The sequence below is a fragment of the Alexandromys fortis genome, unplaced genomic scaffold, assembly GCF_014885135.2.
Source record: "Alexandromys fortis isolate MF-2015 unplaced genomic scaffold, M_Fortis_MF-2015_v1.1 scaffold_25, whole genome shotgun sequence".
In the NCBI taxonomy this organism is placed as follows: domain Eukaryota; kingdom Metazoa; phylum Chordata; class Mammalia; order Rodentia; family Cricetidae; genus Alexandromys; species Alexandromys fortis.
In genome coordinates, this window is record NW_026067904.1 from 10005430 (window position 1) to 10029894 (window position 24465).

General features: G+C 37.0%; 1 protein-coding gene across 7 annotated transcripts in view; it reads right to left on the minus strand.

Moving 5' to 3' along the window:
- Kiaa1328 (KIAA1328 ortholog) overlaps positions 1–24465 on the minus strand; it is a 262267-nt gene that overhangs the window by 224776 nt on the left and 13026 nt on the right. For all 7 annotated transcript variants that reach the window (XM_050134867.1, XM_050134866.1, XM_050134871.1 and 4 more), the window contains one exon: positions 21954–22048. In XM_050134867.1, coding sequence (XP_049990824.1) covers positions 21954–22048 — 95 coding nt within the window. The remainder of the gene's footprint in view (positions 1–21953; positions 22049–24465) is intronic.

Below are 24465 nucleotides of genomic sequence, written 5' to 3' on the forward strand. Positions count from 1 at the left end.
ATGAGCAAGTAGACCTAATCTTAGAAATGCACAAATGGTTCAACTTACGTAAATTGATAAATGAAACACTAAACAGAATTCACAAAAACTACATGGTCATCTCATTATCCAATATCCTTTCATGATAAAAGACCAGGAGAGATGAAGGATACAGGGGACATACAGCAACATAATGAAAGTGATTTCCAACAAGTCCACAGACAACATCCCCAGCTCACACATAATATATTTTGCCAATTCTCTGTTCATATCAGACTTTGAACAAAGGAGTCCACATGCCCAAATTTCATTGTAAAAATTTCAACAATATAAAAAGGATCAAGTCAGTACCTTCCCTCCAAAAATCTACTGGTCTTGAAAAAAATAAAAGAAACAACCCCCCCCCCCAAAAAAGATCGGCCAATAATAATTACAAAAAATGAACCCTAGGACACATAATTTAAAAGAACAATCAAACTTCATCAAGGAATTCAAGGAGTTTAAAGACAAAAAGAAAGAGTTAAGTTAAATTAAGAAGAATGAATTTAAGAAAAACAAATGCCTGGATGATGCCCAAAAAAACACAAACAAGGTTGACATAAATAATGAAGACAGTACTGCTTGGTCAAAAGTGAGACCCCAGCCCTCTAACAGCCCTAAATCCAAAGAATCTGGAATGTAATATTGAGTTGAAAGTGTCACCCCAGCCCCTGGCCTGGGAAGTGCCCTCGTCCCGACTTCAATTCCAGCCTGCCAAGAGCTTGTACTCAAACTCCCAACCTGCCAAAGTTGAGCCCTCCTTGGGAAGGATCAGGAGCACTCACAGTGGGTATTTAGTCTGGAGCCAGAAAAAGGAACATGTGCTTCTGTGCTTTCTTTCGGGTTTTGTGTATGCTCTCCCTCTGTCTTCCCCCTGCCATGCTCCCAGCCACCCGAGAGCGTGGCATTCATTAAACGTGGGCATTTTTGATTCAGTCTAATCTGATTTGATTGTAGTTCTGCACCAGCAGAGAGGCTTAGTTATGGAATGTTTCTAACAAATACAAGACTTAATAATGGAATTTAATAAAGAGACAGAAACATAGAAAAGAACTCAAGCTGAAATAAAGATGTAGTTGTTCTCTTCTGGCATGTAGGTCTACATGCAAGGCACTCATACATAAAACTAAATAGTTTATTTTTTTTTAAAAAAAAAAAGATGTAGTTGAAAAACACAACAGTCCAACTAAAAAACTCAAAGAAAAGCCTTACAAGTATAATAGATGAGGCAGGAGATAGAATTTCAGGACTTGAATTTAAAGTGAGAGAATCTAGGTCAAATAAAGAGTGTGAAAAAATAAAAAGTGAACAAAACACAAAAAATGTGGGATAGTATGGAAAAAAACCATTCCTTTGAATTTAAAGGCACAGAAAACAGAGAAGAATCCTAAGTCAAAGACATAAACCAGATCTCCCTCAAGGTCATAGAAGTAAATTTCCCCAAACTAAGAGAAACATACAAATAAAAGCACACAGAACACCAAGTAGAATAAAAATTCCCACGTCTTATCATAACTAAAACACTAAGTATACATAACATGTGTTGAAAGCTGTAAAAGAAAAACAAAAACCACATATAAAGAAAAACCCATCAGAAATAACAGCTTATTTCTTCATGGAAATTATGAAAGCCAGAAAGTCTGCAGTAATAGATTCCAAGTATTAAAAGACTAGGACAGCCATCATAGATTAATATGCTCAGTAAACTATTCACATAAGCGGGGAGAAAAGAAAAACTTCCCATGATATAAATAGTATATATATAATATATCTCCAACAAACCAAACCTAAAGAAAATAGGAAGCAATGTTTTCAGCTAAAGGGAGAAATGTGCTCTGCAGTGATACTGTGGAAAGAAAAGTGAAGCTATAATGATTAAAAAAAAATAAAAAGTGCCACTGAGAACATAAACATCATCAAAAATCAACAACACAATGACCACAATTCACACACATATTTCGATAATAACTTTAAATATCAATGGCCTTTTTCTCCAATCAAAAGATACAGACTGACTAATCAGCACCAAAACAACAAACCAATGTCAAAGCAACTCTGGAGTGACACATTTGGCTGACATATTTTAAGCCCACTCTGGCAAGAACTCTGTCTTTCTAAGACTCATTTGCCCCACCATCCTCAAGAGCTGGAACTCTCAGATTTGGAAGTGTTCATTTTGAAAACTGTTTCTACTGAAGACTCGTACTTGTGTGTATAAAAGAACACTAGGAAGTGTGAGAGTCAAGGTTAAATTTTAAGTTTAATTACTATGCATAAGAGATCCATGAAATAAAAACACCTATGATCTGCAAGCCCCTTGCCCATGGACAGATAGTTCCTGACATGCTGGAGGCTGTTGTTTATGGGAGATAACAAATCACATGTTCTCACTCCCATAAACAAGTTTGTCTGACCCATCTGTACTGGATGTGCTTCATCACATGTGGGCAGGAGGTAAATAAGCAGGAAATATGTCAGGATATATACTTGCCCCTGGTAGGACCTAATGAAAATGCAATGAATTATGGGTTTTCCTTTTTATGTCCTTTCCATACTTGATTCTGGGCCATTTCCCAGGAACCTGGGTATAGATCTGGCCAGGTTCCATCCACCAATCCAGTATTTGATTAAAGTTTCTTCAAATTTGGCTTTAAACCGTGGTAGTGGCCTTATTCTCAATTGGTGGGATTAATAGGAGACAACCAACCTTAACATCCACAGAATTAGTAAACCTCAATCCTACTTGAGGAAAAAAAAATCCAAGTCCAGTTGATGGCAAGAAATAATAAAAGTCAGAATGGAAATAAATGAAATAGAAAAAAAAGAACACACATACACACCAATAAACTTAAGTGCTGGTTTTGCAACAGTTCGTGGCCCAAGATTCACAGACCCTTGGCCCAACTAGCCAAAAAAGTGAGAGAGGGAGAGAGGGAGAGAGGGAGAAAGGGAGAGAGAGAGAGAGAGAGAGAGAGAGAGAGAGAGAGAGAACTAAACAAGAAAAATTAGAACAGACACCAAAGAAATTCAAAGTATTACACAGAAATGTTTTAAAAACTTTTATTGCATTAAGTTGCTGTCTTAGGGTTTTATTGCTATGAAGAGACTCCATAACCATGGCAACTTATTCCTCTAAACAAAAGTGGGGCCTGGGCTATCAGAACAATATTCCAGTCTCTGTTAGGGTTTCCATTGCTGTGATGAGACACCATGACATAGCAATTTTTACATAGGAAAACATTTAAATGACTTACAGTTCAGGTTTAGTCCATTATAGTCAGGACCGGAAGCATAGCAGCACACAGGCAGTCTTGATCCTGCAGAGGTAGCTGAAAGTTCTACTTCTGGATTCAAAGGCAGCAGGAAGAAGAGTGACATGGGTTTGAGCTTCTGAAAGTTCAAGTCCACCCTCAGGGACATATTTACTTCAACAAGGCCAAACATACTCCAAAAAGGCCACACCTGCTAAAAGAGCCACTCCCTATGGACCTATGTGGGCCATTTTCGCTCAAAGTGTCACATATGTAAAACCTAAACAAAATGGATGAAATTATAGATTCAGACAAACCACCAAAATCAAATCATAAAAGAACTCAACAACCAAAACAGACCCATAAAAAAGGAAGACATTAAAATCATAATAAAGCATTCAGCTAAAAATAATAAATAAATAAGGCCCAGGACCAAATGGATTAATAGCATAATTCTACCAGACTTTCAAAGAAAGACCCACAGACAATACTATGTAAACTACTCAAGAAAGAAGAAAAAGAAAAAAGAAACAGTATGAGCAGACCAAAATTCCTTCTACAAAAGTATTATCATTCTAGTGTCAAAACCAGATATAGATACAACAACAAAAAACTGTAAGTTGAAATCCTGATGAACATAGACTCAAAAATATTCACTAAAATGTTTGTAAATAGTACATTGAGATATATCAAAAGATTATCCATTATGATAAAGTTGGTTTTATCCCTTATGTGCAGGAATGGTTCAATATTTGTGAATCAATAAATGTAATAAAATACATAAATGGACTTAAAGAAAAAAATCACAAGATCATTTCAATAGATACAGAAAAGCCCATTGACCAAATCCAGCATGACTTAATGATAAAGTTCTAAAGAATGTAAAGCAAGAGGAAATATATGTCAACATAAGAGATATGAGAAGTCCACAGCCAACATAATCCTAAATAGTAAAATCTTGAAGCAATCCCACTAAAGTCAGGAACAAGAAAAGGATATCTACTATCCATGCTGTTGTTGTTAGGCATGAGCGGGATCCTTGCCGTGGATCCCTTGGAGGGTGGGTCTAAAGGTAGGTGAGCAATAGACAAATCCACCATAGAAACAATTTGAGTGTGGAGTTTATTGAGATAAAGGGAATGGAGAAGGGAAGAGAGAACTGAAGAGAGAGACAGAGAAAGTGAGAAGGGGAGACTGGGGAAGAGAGGGGAGGGAGAGAAAGAGTCAAAGGTCTGCTTGCCTCTTCAGAAGAATAAACTGGAGAGAGACTGGGAATGGGTGGAGTTTGTCTCTTAAAGGGACTTTTGTATTTACATACAGTCAGGGAACTGCTTGCCATGTGCAGAGAGGTGAGGTGTTGTAGGAAATTAAGGCCTGCCAGGCCAAAGGAGCAAACCTGGAGTCTGCCAGGCACTGTCAGAGGTTCTGACCATGCCTAGTCAATGAGGGATGACCAAGCTATATTGCCTGAGGGCCTAGCAACAGCCTCTGTCAGAGGTACTGACTGTGCCTAGCCAAAGAGGTTTGACCATGCAGTGTCAACTGATCAGAACACCTGGGTGCTGGGAGAATATATGTTTTTCCCATTGTTAAATGGACGAATCTGCTGTATGCCTTCTACCTGACTCCCAGTGTCAGTGTCTGAGATGTTGACACTGCACCTTCTCACCCTCTCCCCCAAGGAAGACATTAGAGCCCAACGACAAGGTGTGACACACTGTGCCAGGTTCCCAAAGGATAGGGCCAAGGTGTGCCTGGATACTAACACCTACTCCTTTTCAACACTGTGCTCAAAGTACTACCTGGAGCAATAAGACAAAAGGAGGAAATCAAATGAACAGAAACAGGGGAAAAATAAGTCAAACTATCTCTATTATAAGATAATATAATACTATATGTTAGAGACCCCAAGAATTCTATCAGAAAACTTTGAGGAAAACAAGAAACTAATTCAATAATGTGATAAGAAAGAGTCAATTTGCACAACTTAATAATTTTTCTATACACTCAACATATAGAGAAGTATTGTGGACACACTCCTATTTAAAAGAGCCTAAAAATATGAAAGAATATGCCTAACCAAGGGAGTAAAGGAACTTAACAATGAAAACTTTAAGCATCTTAAAAAATAAGTACAGAAAGACACTAGAAAATAAAAAGACATCCAGGCTCATGGATTGGTACAATATTGTGGTAATCAACATTTTACTGAAATATGCTTTCAGATTCAATGTAATCCCAATCAAAAATCCTCATCTCATTCTTCACAAAAATAAAAACATAAAATGCCACCCTAAAATTCACATGGAACCACAAAAGACCTCAGATAGCTAAAACAATCCTGAACAAAAAACCTGCTGGAGGGATATCCATTCCAGATCTAACACAAAATATAGAGCCATTCTAATAAAAACCAGTAAGTAGTGGCACAAAGATTGACATCAAGAGCAATGGAATAAAATAGAAGGTGGAAACGAGTACATATAACTTCAGACATTTATTTGACAAAGACAAAAAAATCATAAGCTGAAGAAAAAGCATCTTCAACAAATGGTAATGTGAAAACTGGATGTCCACATTCAGAAGAAAGAGATTAGAACAGTATTTATCACCTGGCATAAAAAATAATTTCAAATGGATCAAAGACCTAAATCTGAAACCTGAAACATCAAAACTGCCAGAAGAAAACACAGGCAGAACTCTATGTGATATAAGTGTTGGAACGAATTTCCTGAATAATTTCCCCAAGAATTAGGACTAACAATTGAAAAATGGGACTTCATGAAACTTAAAAGGTTCAGCAAAGCTAAAGAAACAATTAGACTCTGTGAAGAGGAAGCCCGCAGAATGGGAGAGAATCTTTGCCAGCTACACATATGACAGAGTAATAATAATATCTAGGACACAGAAAGAACTAAAAGAAAGCAGTCAAATAAACAAATGTACTGTCTAAAGGAATACAGTACTTTAGAAATAACAGATGAAGCAATATTTGCAAAGATTTAAGAACTACAAATACATATCTATTATGAATATAGATTTAAAAATCCTTAGCAAGACACTAGCAAGCAGAATCTAGGTATATAAAAAAGTATGTCACGACCAGCTGAGATTTATCTCAGGAATGCAAAGTCGGTACAATATCTAAAAACTTAACTCATGCAATGTACCATACATTAATAGAACCAGAGACAAAAAATAAATGATTATCTATAGTAGATTTATAAAAAACATTTGAAAATAAAAAAATTATAATTTAAAAAATTCAATAAATAGCAAAAACCCACCAGATGATACTAACAAAATGCTAACATGGAAAGGGGAAATGTAATGGGACAGCATTCCTAGATAAACAGTGGAGGCAATTAAGGAATGATGAAAGTGGGAGAAATAACCTTCCCAAAGTAAGAGGCCCCCAACTGGGTATCTAGCACAAATGGTTAGCCCTGAAACATAACAGTATACAGTATACAGATTCAGCAGGTGATATTTATATGCTAGGGAAAAATATATATGTAAGAAAACATTGAAAGAAAAAGAAGTCATGAACTTGAGAAAAAGAAAGGGCAGTATATGAGGATGGAAAGGGAATGGCAAAGTTATGTATTTTTAAGTATATTTTAATTTTAAAAATAAAATCTATTAAAAATATTAAGAAAATTAAAAATGAGAGAAAAAGACCATCTATTATAAACCTATAAAATATTTTACTTAGTAGTGAAATACTAAAGTAATTCTGTTTATGTTCGGAAACCAGGAATTCAACACAGTATTAGCTTACAGCCAAGGCAATCAAGCAATAGAGACTGGTATCCAGACTCTAAAGGAAGACTGAACCCATATCTATGTCATATCATGTAACTTCATATACAAAACTAAGAAATGGACTGTGACCATATCCCCTACTCTCATTTGATACTGGACATGACACAGAGATGGGGAAAATTATAAAATTCACTAAAAAGTACTGTGATAAAGGAGATCATAGAAATTTCAGGCTCCCACAGAAAACTGCAAAAGCCAGCTGTATGTTTATATTGTAGTAGTGAACAACTCAAATATAATTAGGGAAATAACTCCCCTTACATCATGAGAATAAAATGTAATCAAGTAAAATCCACATATGGAATACAAGCCTTAATACCTGACAAGTGCAAACACTGCTGAGAGAAAGAAAGACTAAAACAAATGAAAGCATGTGAACTACTGTAACACAATAGTTGGGTGGAGATGGTTTGGGGTTAAAGCATGCCATTCACAAGCTTGTGGGTCTCTAATTGGATCCCATAGCCCATGGATAGGCCTCTCAATTTCAAAATTTACAATTTCACTGAAGAAGAAGGTGTGATAAACCTATAGATTAATCAAACAAAACTGAGAGTTCAGAACATGTCTCATATTTTTTATTTACAATCAAAATTGATTTTTGACTGAAATTTCATTTCAAGTGATTGATTTTCAGCACACTGATTTTCAAACACAGTACTAAGAATGAAATCAGACCCATATCTATTACCCTGAACAAAAATCAACTTTAAATGGACCAAAGACTCCAGTATAAAATTTGAATTGTTGAAATTGCTGGAAGAAAATATAGAAAGTATCTATAAGATATAGGTATAAAAATAACTTTTTGAACAGGGCTCCATTTTCCTAGAAATTAAAACCAACAACTGATAAACAGGACCTTACAAAACTAAAAATATTATTTCTTTGTAGCAAAGTAATCAAAAAAAATGAAAAGGTCCAGAAAGTGTAAAAGAATCTTTGCCAGCTATATATCTGACAGAGTTAATTTCCAGAATATAGAAAGAATGCAAACAAACAGTCAAGAATACAAACAATCCAACTGAAAACTTGGCAATGGATCTGAACACAGAGACTATTGATTTCTAAGTTTTCAACATCCAAGCAATTAAATAAATGCAAATCGAAAGTACTTTGAGATTTCATATTATACCAGTCAGAGTTGCTAAGATCAACAAATGCTGGCAAAATGTGGGGAAAGGGAAACTCTCATCCACTATTGGCGGACTGTAAACTGTTACAGCAATGATGAAGATCAGAGAATTCTCAAAATGCCAAATGTAGATTTACCAAAGGACTTCACATCTTATTCCACAGATACTTGCTCAGCCATGTTTATTGCCACTCCATTCAAAATAGCTAGAAACCAGAAACAACCTCAATGCTATGCAAATGATGACTAGATAAAGAAAATGTAGTACACATTTACAATAGTATTCAAATGTAAATAAAAATAAAGCCATGACATTCCCAGTAAATGAACAGAAATTGAAAATCTTATACTGAATAAGGTAACCCAGACCCAGGATGACAAATGCTGCATGTTCTTGCTTATTTGTGGATCCTAGATCTAAATCTTTAGATGGAATAACTGCAGAAACCAAGGAAGTACAACAAGGCCGTCCATAGCAGTGGGAGAAATTGAGTGCTGGAAAGTATCGTAGGACACAGGTGCTTTGTAGGGGAATAATGAAAATAATCGGAGGGCACTTTAACTTGGGGAGGGGAGGAGGGGAAAAAGAGGTAAGGGAAAAGGATACATGACAATAGGTTGCTTGAAAAATTCTGAAGGAAATATTGGCTTATGATTAATTACAATTACACATCTACTATATGCACACACCCGTATTAGTTTAAATTAATTTACACCAATTGGGGTGATAATACTCACCCCAAGAACCACAAACTATATAACAAGAACCCTGGGCCCAAAATTGGAAATCTTTTGAGTTGTTGATCGGGGGCATCCAAGAAATTCCCCAAATAATATAGGCTATCTCTATTCCACTTGGTTGACTCCCAGACTTAACTGTTGCTGCAGAGACCACACACTTTAGACACAGGACTTGGAAGAATTCAGCTGAAACTGACCTAGAAGCCTCTTCCCAAGGGTTAGCTAATATGATATAATATGGTATGTGCAAGCTGCCAAGGGAGAAAAGCAATCAATAGTCCTACCCAGTTGTGGAGCCTACAAACACAATAATAACCACTATAACAAAGTATCTCCAAAGATGTAGTCGTGATACTTTATTATTGTGTGTAACCAACACACATTGTACTTAAGACCAGCTCAATGGTAGAGAATTCAGGACCTAATGGTAGGTATCTAGGACCATAAATTCAGCCAACAACCTGTGGCTGAAAGGAAGATCATGGACCCTAAAAGAGAATCTACTACCACTACTTTCATAAACCAGTATTATTTCCTACTGCATTCTAAATATTTATCCTTACACTCACAGATAAAGTATGGTTCTCACCTGTCATTAGAGAAGCTTCTTTTTTAGCAGATGGAGACCATTACAGAAGTAGAGAACAACTTACTGTGGGGTGCTCAACTGCAACTGATACTCCACAATACAATCTCTACACAGAGGACTCAGGGAGGGAGCACTGAGAAAAAAAGAGGTGAAGACTGTGGGAGCCAGAGAACCAGGACAGCTGCAGCAAGATTTTGTCATCTAAATATAACAGTGAAGCTGTACCCACGAAATCTCCACAAAATGGCTGCCTAACAAAACCTGAATACCACCACCAGTTGCCATGTCCACATGGATGGGGTAAACCTCACAAGGCCCAGCCCTAGAATGAGTAGATGCAAGCAATTAGTGGGTGCTGAGAGAGAATTACTCTTCTCCAATGAGTAGTCCCCTAATAGGTTCTCTGATCCTCAGTGGCCAGCCTTAAGCAAATATACATACAATCAACACTAAATGAACCGATATATATGTATGTATATATGTGTATACATATATATGTATGTATGTGTGTGTGTGTGTAAAACACCAATAAAGATCAAAAATTTGAGAGAAAATGGGGGACAAAGAAAAAGTTGTAGGGGTGGAAATGATGAAATAACAGTATTCCTATATGAAATTATCAAAAATAGCTGAAAAAAACACGAAGATACATATTATGAAAAGAAAGTAAAAGTGTATTTATTCATACTTGTCATATTTATGGAGATCCTTTTTAAAAACTACAAATAAAAAGACAAGCCCTGTACAATAATAACAGCTATCAGAGAGATCAGCAGAAATTCTCAGCTCTATAGTGACTTTCAGGCCAGTCTGAGCTACATGAGACCATCTATGTAAAAAACAAAGATCTGGACAGAAGACTCGGCAGCTAGAAGTGCTTATTGCTCTTTCAGAAGACCCTACTTCAGTTCCTAGCTCACAACTGAAACCTAGATCAGTGGTTCTCAACTTGTGGGACGTGATCCCTTTGGGTTTCTAATATAAGCTATCCTGCATACCAGATATTGATATTATAGTTCATAACAGTATCAAAATTATAGTTATAATGTAGGAATGAATTAATTTTATGATTGGAAATCAACACCACATGAGGAACTATACCAGAGGTTTGCAGCATGAGGAAATTTGATAATCACTGCTTTAGATTCTGGAGATCCAATGACTCCCATCAGAACCTACACTTAGAAGGCACACATACATAGACACATGTGCAAAAATAAAAGTATAAAAAAATTAAGCCAGGTAAACAAATATGAAACTTTATATGCCCATCTATAAGTATAGAAAAGGCAATTGTTAAAAACAATCTTCCATAATAAAAAAAACTCATTAATCTGAGTACTAAAAGAACTATTCCTCCAATTTAATAAACATCATCTATGGAAAATTCCTTATAGTTATCAACTTAAAAGGTTGAACAAAAAGAAAAATTTGTTCCTGTCCTTGTACTTCTATAAGAAGGCAAGACTGTCAACTACAACTTTATTAGAAATGTCTGAAAGTCAATGCAAGAAAAGAAAATACATACAGACAAGAAAGAAACAAAGTCTTTATGTACAGGTGACATTGTTCTATAAGAAACATTTAGATAGCTACAGAAAACACACCAAAATAAGGTATTTAAAAAAAAACAATGATACTGTGATAAATTCAAAGCTGTAACTATAACCGTCTATCCTGGTATTCATTTCCTGTTGCAAAGGTTAGGGCTAACTCACAAATACCACATCTAAGATTAGGTCACAGAAGACATTGACATCTGTTATGCTCACTGTTGCTAATTCCAATGGAAGTCAAGAGTCAAGTAAATGCTGAAGGTGTTGCCCTGCTTCTTCTTGATGCTTATGGAAACTGGCTTAAGAAAAAGGAAACTGAACAGAGACCATTAAGCTACAATGAGCAAGACGTTAGTGATTTCAAAGATTTTTTACACACAATGCACACATTCTCCCCCTCCTCTCTCAGGGGAGGAGGGCAGGCTGAATTTTTAAAATATGCTTCTCAATGTATTTTAAATCCTGGATAACACCATGTAAAACATGTGTCAGAGATAAAGGCAAAGCTGAAACTTTTGTTGAGGCGTTAAAAAAATTAAAGTCTGTATCTCAATATAAACAGAAAAGACGTATTAAGAGATTAATGTTTGGGCTCAAAATTTCTTCAAACAGCAAAGCCTCCAAGAAGCTTACCAGTACTTTCAGCTGACATGTTTTGTTGTAATGCATTGGGCACCCATAGAGAACACAGATTTTAAATGTACTAATCAATGGCTTTAAATCCTCATCAGCTTGCTCAGCAGTATGTGCATCCCAACTGCATCTGTCTCTATTGCTGTCTCTGAGATTTCTCTGCTTTCTCTGTGCCTCATGGTTTACTCATCTCTGAATATCTTGGGAAGCTCAACAAAGAAGATGAGTATAATTCCAGTGCTCAGAACTAAGCAAACCTTCCCATGGCTCATATTCTACTAATCTCACTATGAATAGACTGCTTTGAGGTTTGCTGGCACTCTTGTTCCTCAGTGCACTACAGGCATCCTATTCCTCTAGGCAACACTTCCCTTCAGGTAGGCCAGATGCTACTACTCAATGTCTTCCCCATCCTCAGCTTTATACTTTCCTAGTCTGGTGAATTTCTATATTTACTATACATGTGGTAGTCTGGACTTTGGTAGTTTACTTTTGGTTGATGTTGCTGTGATTATGCCTATACTAAACAGTCTCGTCCCACCTGGGTTTATGAAGTATTCTTGTATTTCTTCTATAATTCGGGGACCAGTATGTAACTCTTGCCTCCATTCAGTTTTGTGCCTCCTTCCCACAATGTTAGGTGGCTTTTTAAGAATCATACACTCTATTCCTGAAAATGTACTTTGTTTTACAGAGGAAGACAGAGAATGTAGTAGGAGAGAGACACTTGTTGGTCCTCAGCAGCTCAGCCCTGAAATAATCACACAGAAACTGTATTAATTAAATCACTGTTTGGCCCATTAGCTCTAGCTTCTTATTGGCTAACTCTTACATATTAATTTAATTCATTTCTATGAATCTGTATATTGCCATGTGACTGTGGCTTACCTGCTAAAGTTTCAGCAAGTCTTGTGTCCAGTGGCTCCATGGCTTCTGACTCCTTTCTCCCAGCATTCAATTTAGTCTTCCCCACCTAGCTCTGTTCTACCCTATCAGGCCAAGCCAGTTTCTTTATTCATTAACCAATAAAAGCAACACATAGACAGAAGGACCTCCCAAACCATTTCCCCTTTTCTGTTCAAACAAAAAGAAAGGTTTTAACTTTAACATAGTAAAATTACATACAACAAAACAGGTTTCAAGTAATAATTATAGTTACAATATTTAAAACTATAAGTTCTTCAACTCAATCAAAGACTCCAGAAGGATATATTATTAGCTAAGTAAACAGGAAGTACATTGTAAGCAACTTCCAAAACTCTAGAAATGACATCTTGCTGCCTGGACAATCACCCAAAGTTCTTCTGCACGATTAGGGTATCCATCTTCAGCCTATAGGCCCATAGTATCCAGCAGACTTTTCCATGAATCAGGAAATTTCAAAGACAGTTCCACCTACACTGGTAGTTTGCCGGTCACTTTCTCCTGTGTCCTGCAGAATGTCTAGCAGACTCTTTCATGTAGTAGGAACCCCAAAGGACCATCTCACCTTTAGGCAAGTTCAGCAATCATTTCTCTGTGGCTCCTGCATGTCCAGTTCATCAAGCAGTCTAGGCAAGAGTAGTTTCTTGCCCAAATGGCCAACCAACGGCATAAGGAGCCTCTTTAGTGCCCATCTTCCTCTTGAAGTAGATTAGTACTGCTAGGATCAGATGTGTCTCACTGTCATGTAAAGTCCCAAGTTCTTAAAACATTTTAAATGCCATATTCTGTAGTCTTTGAAAGATGTGAAGAATCCCTATCCATCTGAAATACATTTCTGTATATCTAGAAAATGTAACTGACTACAAGCTTGATTATTATAGATAATTATCTCCTAAACTATATTTCTTAATTATACATTACATTTTTAAATAAACTACACAATCACAATACCTTAATCAAAAGCAGAAATACACATATAACACAATTGACCTAAAACTTGTATCAATAAACGAAGATCCATACCAATGCAAAGTATCCATCTCTATAGCATATCCCCCTTTAAATATAAACAAACATTTATAAACAATATTTGGGAATTTGGGCGTATTGCTAGAGATGACTTCCTGCTGATTGGGGGCACTGTTAATCAGGTCTTTCATGGTATATCCTATGTGCTAGTTTTATCTCAGTGAGCAGTTAGGCAAAGTAATTTTTTGAGGGATGTTCAAGGTGACCTTTCAGGAGGTCTTAGTCCATCAAGCCACATTAGTCTGGAAGGATTCCAGAGGTTCTCACACTCTGTGGAAACCAAAGAAGTAATAGCCAGATATGCCATGCAGAACATTGTGCGGTCTGGAAATATCTCTGTGTATGGTGGCAGAAATCCACCATGCCCTCCTGCTTGTGCACTCCTAGCAGTCCTGATCCCGTTGCCTGCCTAGGCAGGGGGCGCTGAGCTGTGGGCATGATCTCAGGTATTTTCCTAAGTGGGCATACAAGCACCCAGGCCCACAAACCCCATTCAAGTGCTCCAGAGCTGGACCTCCAGACAGAGACAAAATTTGCACCAGTAGCACAGTCCAGAAAGCCATCATTTCAAAATAGCATGGCTTTTTTCTGCTACTGCTAAGTCAGGAAAACCTCTTTTAAAGGAACTGCTGCATGCCACCATCAGACAGCAAGAAGCTGTATTAAACTCTGTATTTTTGTGTCTATAATTCCTTTTCAAGCTCTCTTGGGTTTTTAAGTGGATTTAGTTGGCCAAGTGGGAACCTATTTGTAGTAGGGATCCACTTGTTGGTCCCCGACTCCTCAGCCCCAAAATAATCACACAGAAACTGTATTAATTAAATCGCTGTTTGGCCCATTATCTTTAGCTTCTTATTGGCTAACTCTTACATATTAATTTAACTGATTTCTATTAATCTGTGTATCACCATGTGGCTGTGGCTTACCAGCTAAGGTTTCAGTATGTCTGTCTCCAGCAGTAGCTCCATGGCTTCTCTCTGACTCCACCTCCTTTCTCTCAGCATTCAGTTTAGTCTTCCCTGCCTAGCACTGTTCTACCCTTTCAGGCCAAGCCAGTTTCTTTATTCATTAACCAAAAAAAGCAACACATAGACAGAAGGACCTCCCACACCAAGAGAACTTTCCTGTCATCCCTGTAGCAAGTGCTGTTTCCCTTCCAACACCTACACCAAGAAAAATCAGGTTTTTTTTTTTTTTCCAAATAAAGCCTATGAACAAACACTGTCAAAACAAGTTTGTTTTTTTGTTTGTTTTTTGGTCCCAGGGAATATTTGCTGTCCCAGGAAATCCCACCCTTACCTGCCCAATGATGACCTCTCCCACAGACTTTAGCTGAAAATCCCATTTGTTTCCAGGTTGTCCAGGTATGTTAGTACTCACTGCTGCCTTTCCTGGGCAACACAGATCTCCTTAGAACTTAGGCTAATTTGTTAACTCTTCCATCTCAGCTCTATTTTAAAGTCCCGTGTTTTCAGTTTGTTCTACATCTTTATTATTGTAAGATAAGCAATAATATCCTTTAAGTCATTAGACTTAATTATATAATTACATATGCTTACCTACATGGTTTTGCACTTATTTTCCTCACAATTCCTTTTCCATTTCCTAAGCTGGAGCAAGTTTAATAACAAAAAATTAATCAGCGTTAGATTATAGCCCACAGAATTACAATATGTACTATTTATAACATGGAAAATCAAGTTCATAATGCAGAAACATGGAGCAGTAAGTCCCCACCTCATCCAGAGTCAGCAAAAAGCATACCACTTCTTTCCTACTCTTGTTATAAATGCAGTGCTTGAATCTTAATAAGAGAAAACAGACAAATCCATACTTAGGAAAATTCTCCACAACATATGACTACTACTCATTGAAAGTGACAAGGTCAAGAAGGAATAAAACACTGTCACAGATTGAAGAATACTTAAAAAAACAATTATAAATGGGACTTTCTTCAACTTGTTCAATTCCACTGGATCAATTTTTCTCTGCCCATTGGGTCGCTGTAGTCGCTTATGGAATAGTCACTCAGAGGCTAATATATATTATATATAATTGTTTGGCCAATGGCTTAGTTTTTTTACTGGCTAGCTATACCTAAAATTAACACCTTTTTACTGATCTGTGTTTTGCCACATGGCTATGGCATTACCTCTGTTCTGGTATCTTTCCTCTTGCTGCTGGCATCTCTCTTCTTTGGCAGCAACAAGGTGCCTCCTTGACCCTGCCTTTTTTTTTTCTCTCCCTATCTTTGTTTTGATTTCCCACCTAGGTATATTATGTCTGGCCATTGGCTGAAACAGCTTTACTTATCAATCAATAAGAAAAACACATAGTTACACCTTAGGAACGATAAGGACATCCCATATCATCTCCCATTTTCGGTCTAATTAAAAAGGAAGGTTTTAATTTTAACATTGTAAAATTATATAACAAAACAGTTATCAAGGGAGAACCATATTAAAAATATTTATTCCATTTGTATTTAGCAAAATTTAATAAAATATTCTATCAACTGGTCTACCTTTGCGAGTTTAAGCTATATATCTAATTTATCCTCTATCATAACTAAGGAAAACTATAAGTATCTAGTCTTCAACTACAGAAAAGACCCAGAAGGATATAATATTACCTAAGTAAACAGTAAGTGTATTGTAAGCAACTTCCAAAACTCTAGAATTGACAGAGATATCTTGCTGCCTGAACTATCACCTAAAGTTCTTCTGGAACGTTAGGGCATCCATCTTCAGCTTACAGGTCCAGAGCATCTGGCAGACTTTTTAGTGAAGCAGGAAATTTGAAGATCTGTTCTGCCTTGGATTGGCAATGTTCATCAGTTGTTTTCTTTTGCATCCTTTAGAATGTCTGGCGGTTTCCTCTGCGAAGTGGGAATCCTGAAGAACCATCTCATTTTATCTTGGCAAGTTTAGAAGTCACTCTTCTATGGGTCTTGTATGTCTAGTTCATACAGCATACCATCAAGAAGTCCAGGCAAGAGCAGTTTCTTGACCAAATGACTAGCTTTGTTAAATTGAAGGGAAGTACTGACCAGTTTTTGGTATCAACTTGATAGAAGCAAGAGTCATCAGGGAGGAAGAAACCTCAATTGAGGAAATGCCTCCATGAGATCTAGATGTAAGGCATTTTCTCAATTAGTGATCAATGGTGGAGAGCCCAATTCATGTGGGTGGTGCCACCCCTGGACTGGTGATCGTGGGTTCTATAAGAAATCAGGCTGAGTACAAATCACAATCCTGGAGAACCTAGAAAACAATGAGGACCCTAAGAGAGACATATATGAATCTAATCTACCTGAGAAGTAGAAAAAGACAAGATCTCCTAAGTAAACTGGAAGCATGGGGACCATGGGAAAGGGTTGAAAGAGATGGGAGAGGCAAGGAGGGGAGAAGAGAAAAATGTATATCTCAATAAAATCAATTTTTAAAAAAAGGAATCAGGCTAAGCAAGCCAGGAGAAATAAGCCAGTAAGCAGCTCTCTTCAGAATCAGCTCCCGCCTCCAGGATCTTGACCCATTTGAGTTCAGTGCCTTATTTCATTCAGTGATCAACAGGATTGTGGAGGTGTAAGTCAAATAAATCCTTTCTTTCCCGACTTGCTTCTTGGTCATGGTGTTTCATTGCAGTAATAGAAATCCTAACTAAGGCACAACAGTATACAAAATGAACTATGGCAGAGAATCAAGGTCCATAAGCACATGGACAAAATACATTAAACAGAAAACTGAGAAAAGACCAAATGCTACAGGATAGGGTATATATTGTATCAATGGACCTATAGTGATAGTCCATCAATCTTTCATAACCAAATGTGGGTCAAGCATGAGTCAGAATAAATCCATGCAAGTCAGGAAAGGTTGTTCACACTCATAGGGCTGTGTGCGAATGTCACACAAAAGGGAAAAAGTGCTTCTAACAGAAAAATTAACTTCATATAGATGGCACATTGTGGTCAGACTAGAAGAAAGACTGTTAAGTGAGCATTAATTATTTAAAACATATTCTTTGAGTGACAGATTTCAGAATGGACTATCTAAAATGAAGTTTTGAATACCAGTTCTTCTGCACTATTAATGACTTTCTGTCTACAGGAAGTTAAAAGTCCATCTTTTCTTACAATTTCTATGTAATTAATTATAAGGACTATTGTATGTCATCCCCAAACCCCAAATGATTAAAGTTTCAAAAAAGGAAATAAAAACTCTTAAGTTACTGAAAAATCGAAGTCTAGTATTTCTATTGTAGAGTAATGTACATTTCATTCTTACCTAGAAGTTATAATAAATGTTTTTTTTAAATATAAAATAATGATCAACTTACTTTACAATGAGAAACTAATGGTGCATCTGGTTTGTTTGTTTTATTTTGTTTTTGTAAGAAAAGATGGACTTTTAACTTTTCGATAAAGGAGCTAAAAGTATACAATGGAAAAAAGAAAGCATCTTCAACAAATGGTGCTGGTACAACTGGATGTCAATCTGTAGAAGATAGATCCATATCTATCACCATGCACAAAACTCAAGTCCAAATGGATCAAAGACCTCAATATCAATCTGAACCCACTGAACCTGATAGAAGAGAAAGTGGGAAGTACTCTACAACATATGGGCACAGGAGATCACTTCCTATGTATAACCTCAGCAGCACAGACATTAAGGGCAACATTGAATAAATGGGACCTACTGAATATTGAGATTTTATTTTTCTGTGGAGCTGAGAGGTGTCTTTCTGAGCCCTTGTTCCATAGCATCAGTACAGATATTAAACAGGAGGTTCCCATAAAGAGCCTGTATGAGGACCTGTCCAAGATACAAATATGTTTTCCCACATCACATTACCAAACTCAAGACCATATTTCAAAAAAGGGAGAGATGCAGGGCTTGGGAATAGTTCTTATAAAGATGCTTTAAACATCAAAAGTAATATTTGAAAAATAAGCAAACATTATGCATTTATATATTAATCTACAACTGAAAAAAGGACAAATGACACTGCTTGTTCTGTAGGCTTGCTGAGAGCTACTGAATGCCAGATCCCTCTGAATACACTCTGCTGAAGGCCAGTGTAGCTGCCAACCAATCTCAGTGATGTGGCTCCTTAAACAATACCAATAGCTTTGCATCCAAGCCGAAGCTTAAGTAGGTGTATTTAAATATGTCACAGAAATATGTCATTTTTTAATGCTTTTGGCACTTTTCTCCATTTGATTTGACCTTATACAAGGTACAAGCAATCTCTTATGGTTATTTTTTTTCTAAAAAGATAGGAATTAACACAACTTTTAAAACTACAGTGTAACCATTTCCTATTAAGACTTCAGCATTATTTTCTATTTAATCAAAATTGAGTCTATTCATTTAAAAAAAACGATATATTAGACCAAGGCAAGCTAAGCACAAAAGCAGCAGATTTTGTGGTGTAGGAAGATCTTCTTTCTATGTGTTGTTTTCATTGGTTGAATAAAGAAGCTGCCTTGGCCTTTTAATAGGTCAGCCCTTAGGAGGGTGGAGTAGACAGAAGAGAATTCTGGGAAGAAGAGCAGAGTCAGGCAGACACCATGGCTCTTCTCTCCAAGACGGACACTGATTAGACTCATGCTGGTAAGCCATAGTAAAGTGGCAATACACATTAATGGAGATGGGTTAAACTAATATGTGAGAGTAAGCCACTAAGAGGTTAGAACTAATGGGCCAGGCAGTGTTTAAATGAATACAGTTTCCATGTAATTATTTCGGGTAAAGCTAGCCGGGCGGCGGAAAGCGGCCCACTGCTCCTTTTACAACAATTTTGTATTATTTTATATGATGTGATTTGTAAAGCAAATTTTTCTCATAAATCAGCAACTACATTTAAACATCTTTTTTTATAAAGAACACAATTTTTATCTCTTCAGAATGAAATTTGAGCTTTCATTTCCTCTCTCTTCATTTTACTTTGTATTTTCTTCTTGAATACTGAGCAGGATTGGGGATAATCAGAATCTGAATATAATGATGACATCTGCACAGAGGAGTTGCTCAGAGCAGGTACCAGAACCCAGGGAGATGTAAAAGAGTATCTATGCAGGACTCTATTAGGAGGTATAGACTCAGGCAGGTAAGAAGAGCATTCTGGGGAGAAAGCCAGTCACATATGCTACAATAGGACCTAAGTAAGGTGAAATGAACTAGGAGATAGTGGTGGTGTAGCATGGAGACTCAGATCCCAAGCATGATGGGAGATCTATGCAGTATTTGGAGGCAGTTGCTGACAAACATAGCCAATGAGGAATCAACACAGTATTCATATCAAATTAACCTTAAACAGGTTATCAAAATGCAAAAAGCTAAGAAGGACAAACACTCAGTCAGCAGCCCTGTATGGGGTATCAAAACCCAGGTAAAAAGAACAAAGTTATTATCAAGAAGGCATGGGCATACAGTGACAGAGTGTGTGGTGAATGAAGAGGATACATACACCGAGGGATGCTCTGGCATGAAGTCAAGGCCCACGCAGAGGAAAGAAAACATTCAAATAGAAAGAAAAGGCCAACAAGAAGAAAACCAGAGGGGAGACAGGAAAACAAAGGCAGAGAGTAGTGGGGACTGATCTGTGAATAAACAGGGAAAAGAAGGTATACAGAGAAGGACTGGTGGGCGGAATAGCTTGTGTCTTGACCAGTTCTAGCAGGCTGAGGCAAGTTTGTCTTCAGTAAAGGAGTAACAACAAAAATTTGGATGAAATGTTATATTCAAAAGGACTAAAGAAAGACACCAAGAAAACAAAACAAAGAAAAAGAGGTCCTCACTGCAAATTAAAAGAGTTAAAATTACAGGTGTTTTTAAAGCCCTCTTGGACATTCATCAAGAACAACCACCTGTGACTGCAGGTCCAGGGAACCCAACATTCTTTTCCAGCTTCCAAGTATACCTACATACACATGCACATAAGCAAAGATTTTTAAGAGCAATTAAAGTGGTATAACAACTTCCCCGTGTGTACAAGGCCCTAGTCAATTCCCACCACCTCAAAACTCAAAACAAAACAAAACAATCCTTACAACAGAACTATTTAGAATTTTGACTATAGTGATTGTGGATAAATTTACAATGAAGACTGATAGTACATAAGAGACAAATTCTGTGAATGTCAGTTTTCTAGTTGTGGTTAATCAAAATATTACCATCACTGGACACTGGGTAAAGGGTGGGTAAGTTCTCTACATATTAATAACAACTCCAATAAAATCTACAGTCATCTTAGAATAAAAAGTTATCCTTTTTTAAGAAATAAAAAGATCATCTTTCTACTTCATTTATTTGTGATTCCTAGAATTCTATATTATAATAAAATACGAAGTTTATCGAGTCTGATACTAATAAGAAATGAAGTACTGACATAAATAGGGCAAGGAAAAACTCATTCTTCAATAAGAATCCTAATGTGATAATGAAGATAAAACCACTTTGGGAAATATAATGTAGCCATTAGAGTATCATGCAATATAGGATGGAGACACCCTCCTTAGATGTACCTTACTATAGTGGTGATAATTTCGGAGCAAAGGTACATTGAATAGTTCCAGTGAATCTCCCCTACAATAACACTATGGTTTTAAGATTCATTGTCCAAAGTCCCATATGTTAAAGATGTGGTCCCCAACTTACGTTACTAGTAGGAAGTGGCAGTAATTTTATAATGTGAGGCCTTTGTGAGGTGTTAGGTCATTGGGAGTAATCACTTGAAGGTGACTGTTTGGGCAATACAAAATCTTTTTTTAAAAGTCTATTTCCATAAGACAAATGGCAACAATGACACATTGTCTTAGTCAGTGCTCTACTGCTATGAAAAGAACCATGACCATAGGATCTCTTAAAAGGGAAAGCATTTAATTATTGGGGCTTGCTTATAGTTTCAGAGGTATAGTCCATTCTCAGCATGACAACACATGGGCAGACATGGTACTAGAGAAGGATCTGAGAGTTCCACACCCAGATCTGCAGGAAAGAGGAAGAGAAACAGCTTCCACACCTGGCTTGAACTTCTGAAACACCAAAGTCCAGCTCCAGTGACACTCTTTCTCCAACAAGGCCACACCTCCTAATCCCTTCAAACAATGTCACTCCCTGGTGACCAAGCATTTGAATCTATGATCTTATTCAAAACACCATAGACATCAAATGTATTAGCAATATTCTACTCTTAAAATGAGCTGTCTCATCTATAGATGCATCTAATATAAGGTGTTGTCTCACCTGGCCAGTTCTTTAATTAAGTTGGCAATGCGCCTTTTGTCTTCAAGACATAAATCTTTCAGTGATGCACTCTTCATTCCTTCCTTGTAGAAATTCTAGAATAAAACACTTCTTGTTAATTTTTTTTTTTACTATAAACAATTGTTAAGTACTTTTTGAGAAAGAATGCTCGGGTGACATTGGAAGACACTAAGAATATCTGACACTGTAGTCAAGACTGTTTTAAGACATGAAGCTGTAGATCTTTAAAAAATCAGAATTCAGAAGGGACAGATCTAAGAAGACTTGGAATTTACCTCTAGTGTTTATCACATGCTAAGAATGTGATAAGTACTTTTTACCTGTTACTCCATATTATTTTAATAGCAGTGCAATTAGGCAGGCATTGTTTCAGTTCTTTAAGAGTATCCAGATTGGCCAAGGTTATAGCAGCCACATAACAGAATGGGGTGCAAAGATGGGCTGTGGTCTTAAACACTATGCTATGATGTGGGAGGTCCTTCTGTCTATATGTTTCTTTTATTGGTTAATGGATTAAAAAATGGCTTGGCCTATAGAATGGGAGAAGGAAGGTGGAGTTAGGGAGAAGCCATGGGTCCTCTGCCTGAGACAGATGCTGAAAACTTTAGCAGGTAAGTCACAGCCATTATTACATAATAACAGAAATGGGTTAGTTTAGGATATGATTTTATCCAGAAATACGCTTAAGCTATTGGCCAAACAGTATTGCAAATAATATGGTTTTCTGAACGGTTATTTTGTGGCTGGGCAGCTGGGAACCAACAAGCAACCCTCCATTCAACAATGCTACTGTGTTTTGTAGTAGAGTGGGTTTTCTCCAGTACTGTAACAACTTCAGAGGGATCTTTAAACCCATGAAATTCAAGGAGTCACTGGAGAACCCAGAATTCTTGGTGCTATACATAGTTACAGGTAGTCGATATTCACCATGTGGTTACTGAGATTTGAAACTGGGACCTCTGAAATAGTAGCCAGTGCTCTGAAACGCTGGCCATCTCTCCAATTAAGTTTCCTGGTTAAAATGATTGAACAAGTGGTGACATGTTAGTAAAAGAAACTTTACATCGGTAAGAGAAGCTTAAAAGTTCCATATACAGCATCAAGAATTCTCACGAATAGACTGAAAAGCAAAACACTTAATTCTATAATAGATATTGTATGTGTGTTTATATAAAGTTCCAAACATATAAAACCAAACATTACTGAAAAATAAAAATACATTGCTTTATGTAGGACAGGTGAAAACTACACCTGAAAGACAAAATTAGCTTACTACATATGTTTGTAAATGAAATTTTATTTTAAAAAACAACAAAAACCCACTAAGTAAATAATTTACAGAGTCCCTAAGATTATTTCCATGCCACAGGAATAAAGTTGCATAAATGAGATGGATTATTTTGGTCTGTAAGTCAAAGAGCCAAGTCAGTAAGTGGTATTCCTCCATAGACTCTGCTTGAAGTTCCTGCTTAACTCCCTGTTCTGTTTTCCCTTTTTTGGGACTATGACCTGGAAGTGTGTGCTAAATAAACCATTTCTTTCCCACGTTGCTTTTGGTCAGAGTGTTTAAACACAACTACAGAATAAAATAGGAAACTATGCAAATGAAACAATACAACAGCTGGAAGAAGCGTAACTAGCTAATGGCTTTCATTTATGCCTTTCTGGGTGTGCTGCAGTGCTCATACCAGCATCAACTAACAGAAGAAACACGGCAATGCACCATTTCTACTCCTAAAGCCATCTGAAAAGACGCATTGTTCACCACCAAATCCTGTTCACTGCCAGACAATCATTAGTAATACATATCAAAAATGTCTGCATGACATTAGGAATTGTAAAACACTTTCTCCAACTAGTCTGACCATAAATGTTTGGGCTATTTTGGGCTTTGGGGGGTAATAGTCACTATAGCTACTCTGTGATTCTACAAAAGCAGTCATAGGCAATACCTCAAAACATAAGCCTACCCAGGGGTTAAAAAAAATTTATTTATAAAACAAGCTGTTGTATAGCTGCCTCCTTCAAAATGAAGCCCTATTTTTGAGGGACTGAAGAAGCTTAAGTCTTCCAAGGCTCAGGAAGTGCACCTCACAAAGTCCTACTGCTCCCAAAATTTTAAGGGCAGGACACAGTACCTGAGGAGAGAGTTGCTGCCTACAAGTTGAGGAGGGACCTCCAGGGCATAACTGTTCTGAGTTGTCACCCATAGTGGGGTACATTTTGGTGATGTAGCTGCCTTGGAATTTTGCATGCTCTTGTAAATCATCCCAGTAAACTCACTGATTCACCAAGCTAGACTGAGTCTGTTGTCCTTGTCTTATCTAGGATAGATAACAGATTGATCAGTTTCCCCCCAGAAAATGTCACACACCATAAGAAAGAAGATTCTGCCCATGAACCCTAGATTACAAACACTAATGTCAAACTTTGATTGAGGAAAGAAAATTTAACAATAGTTATAGCATTACAATAAAGTGAATTTCATTTG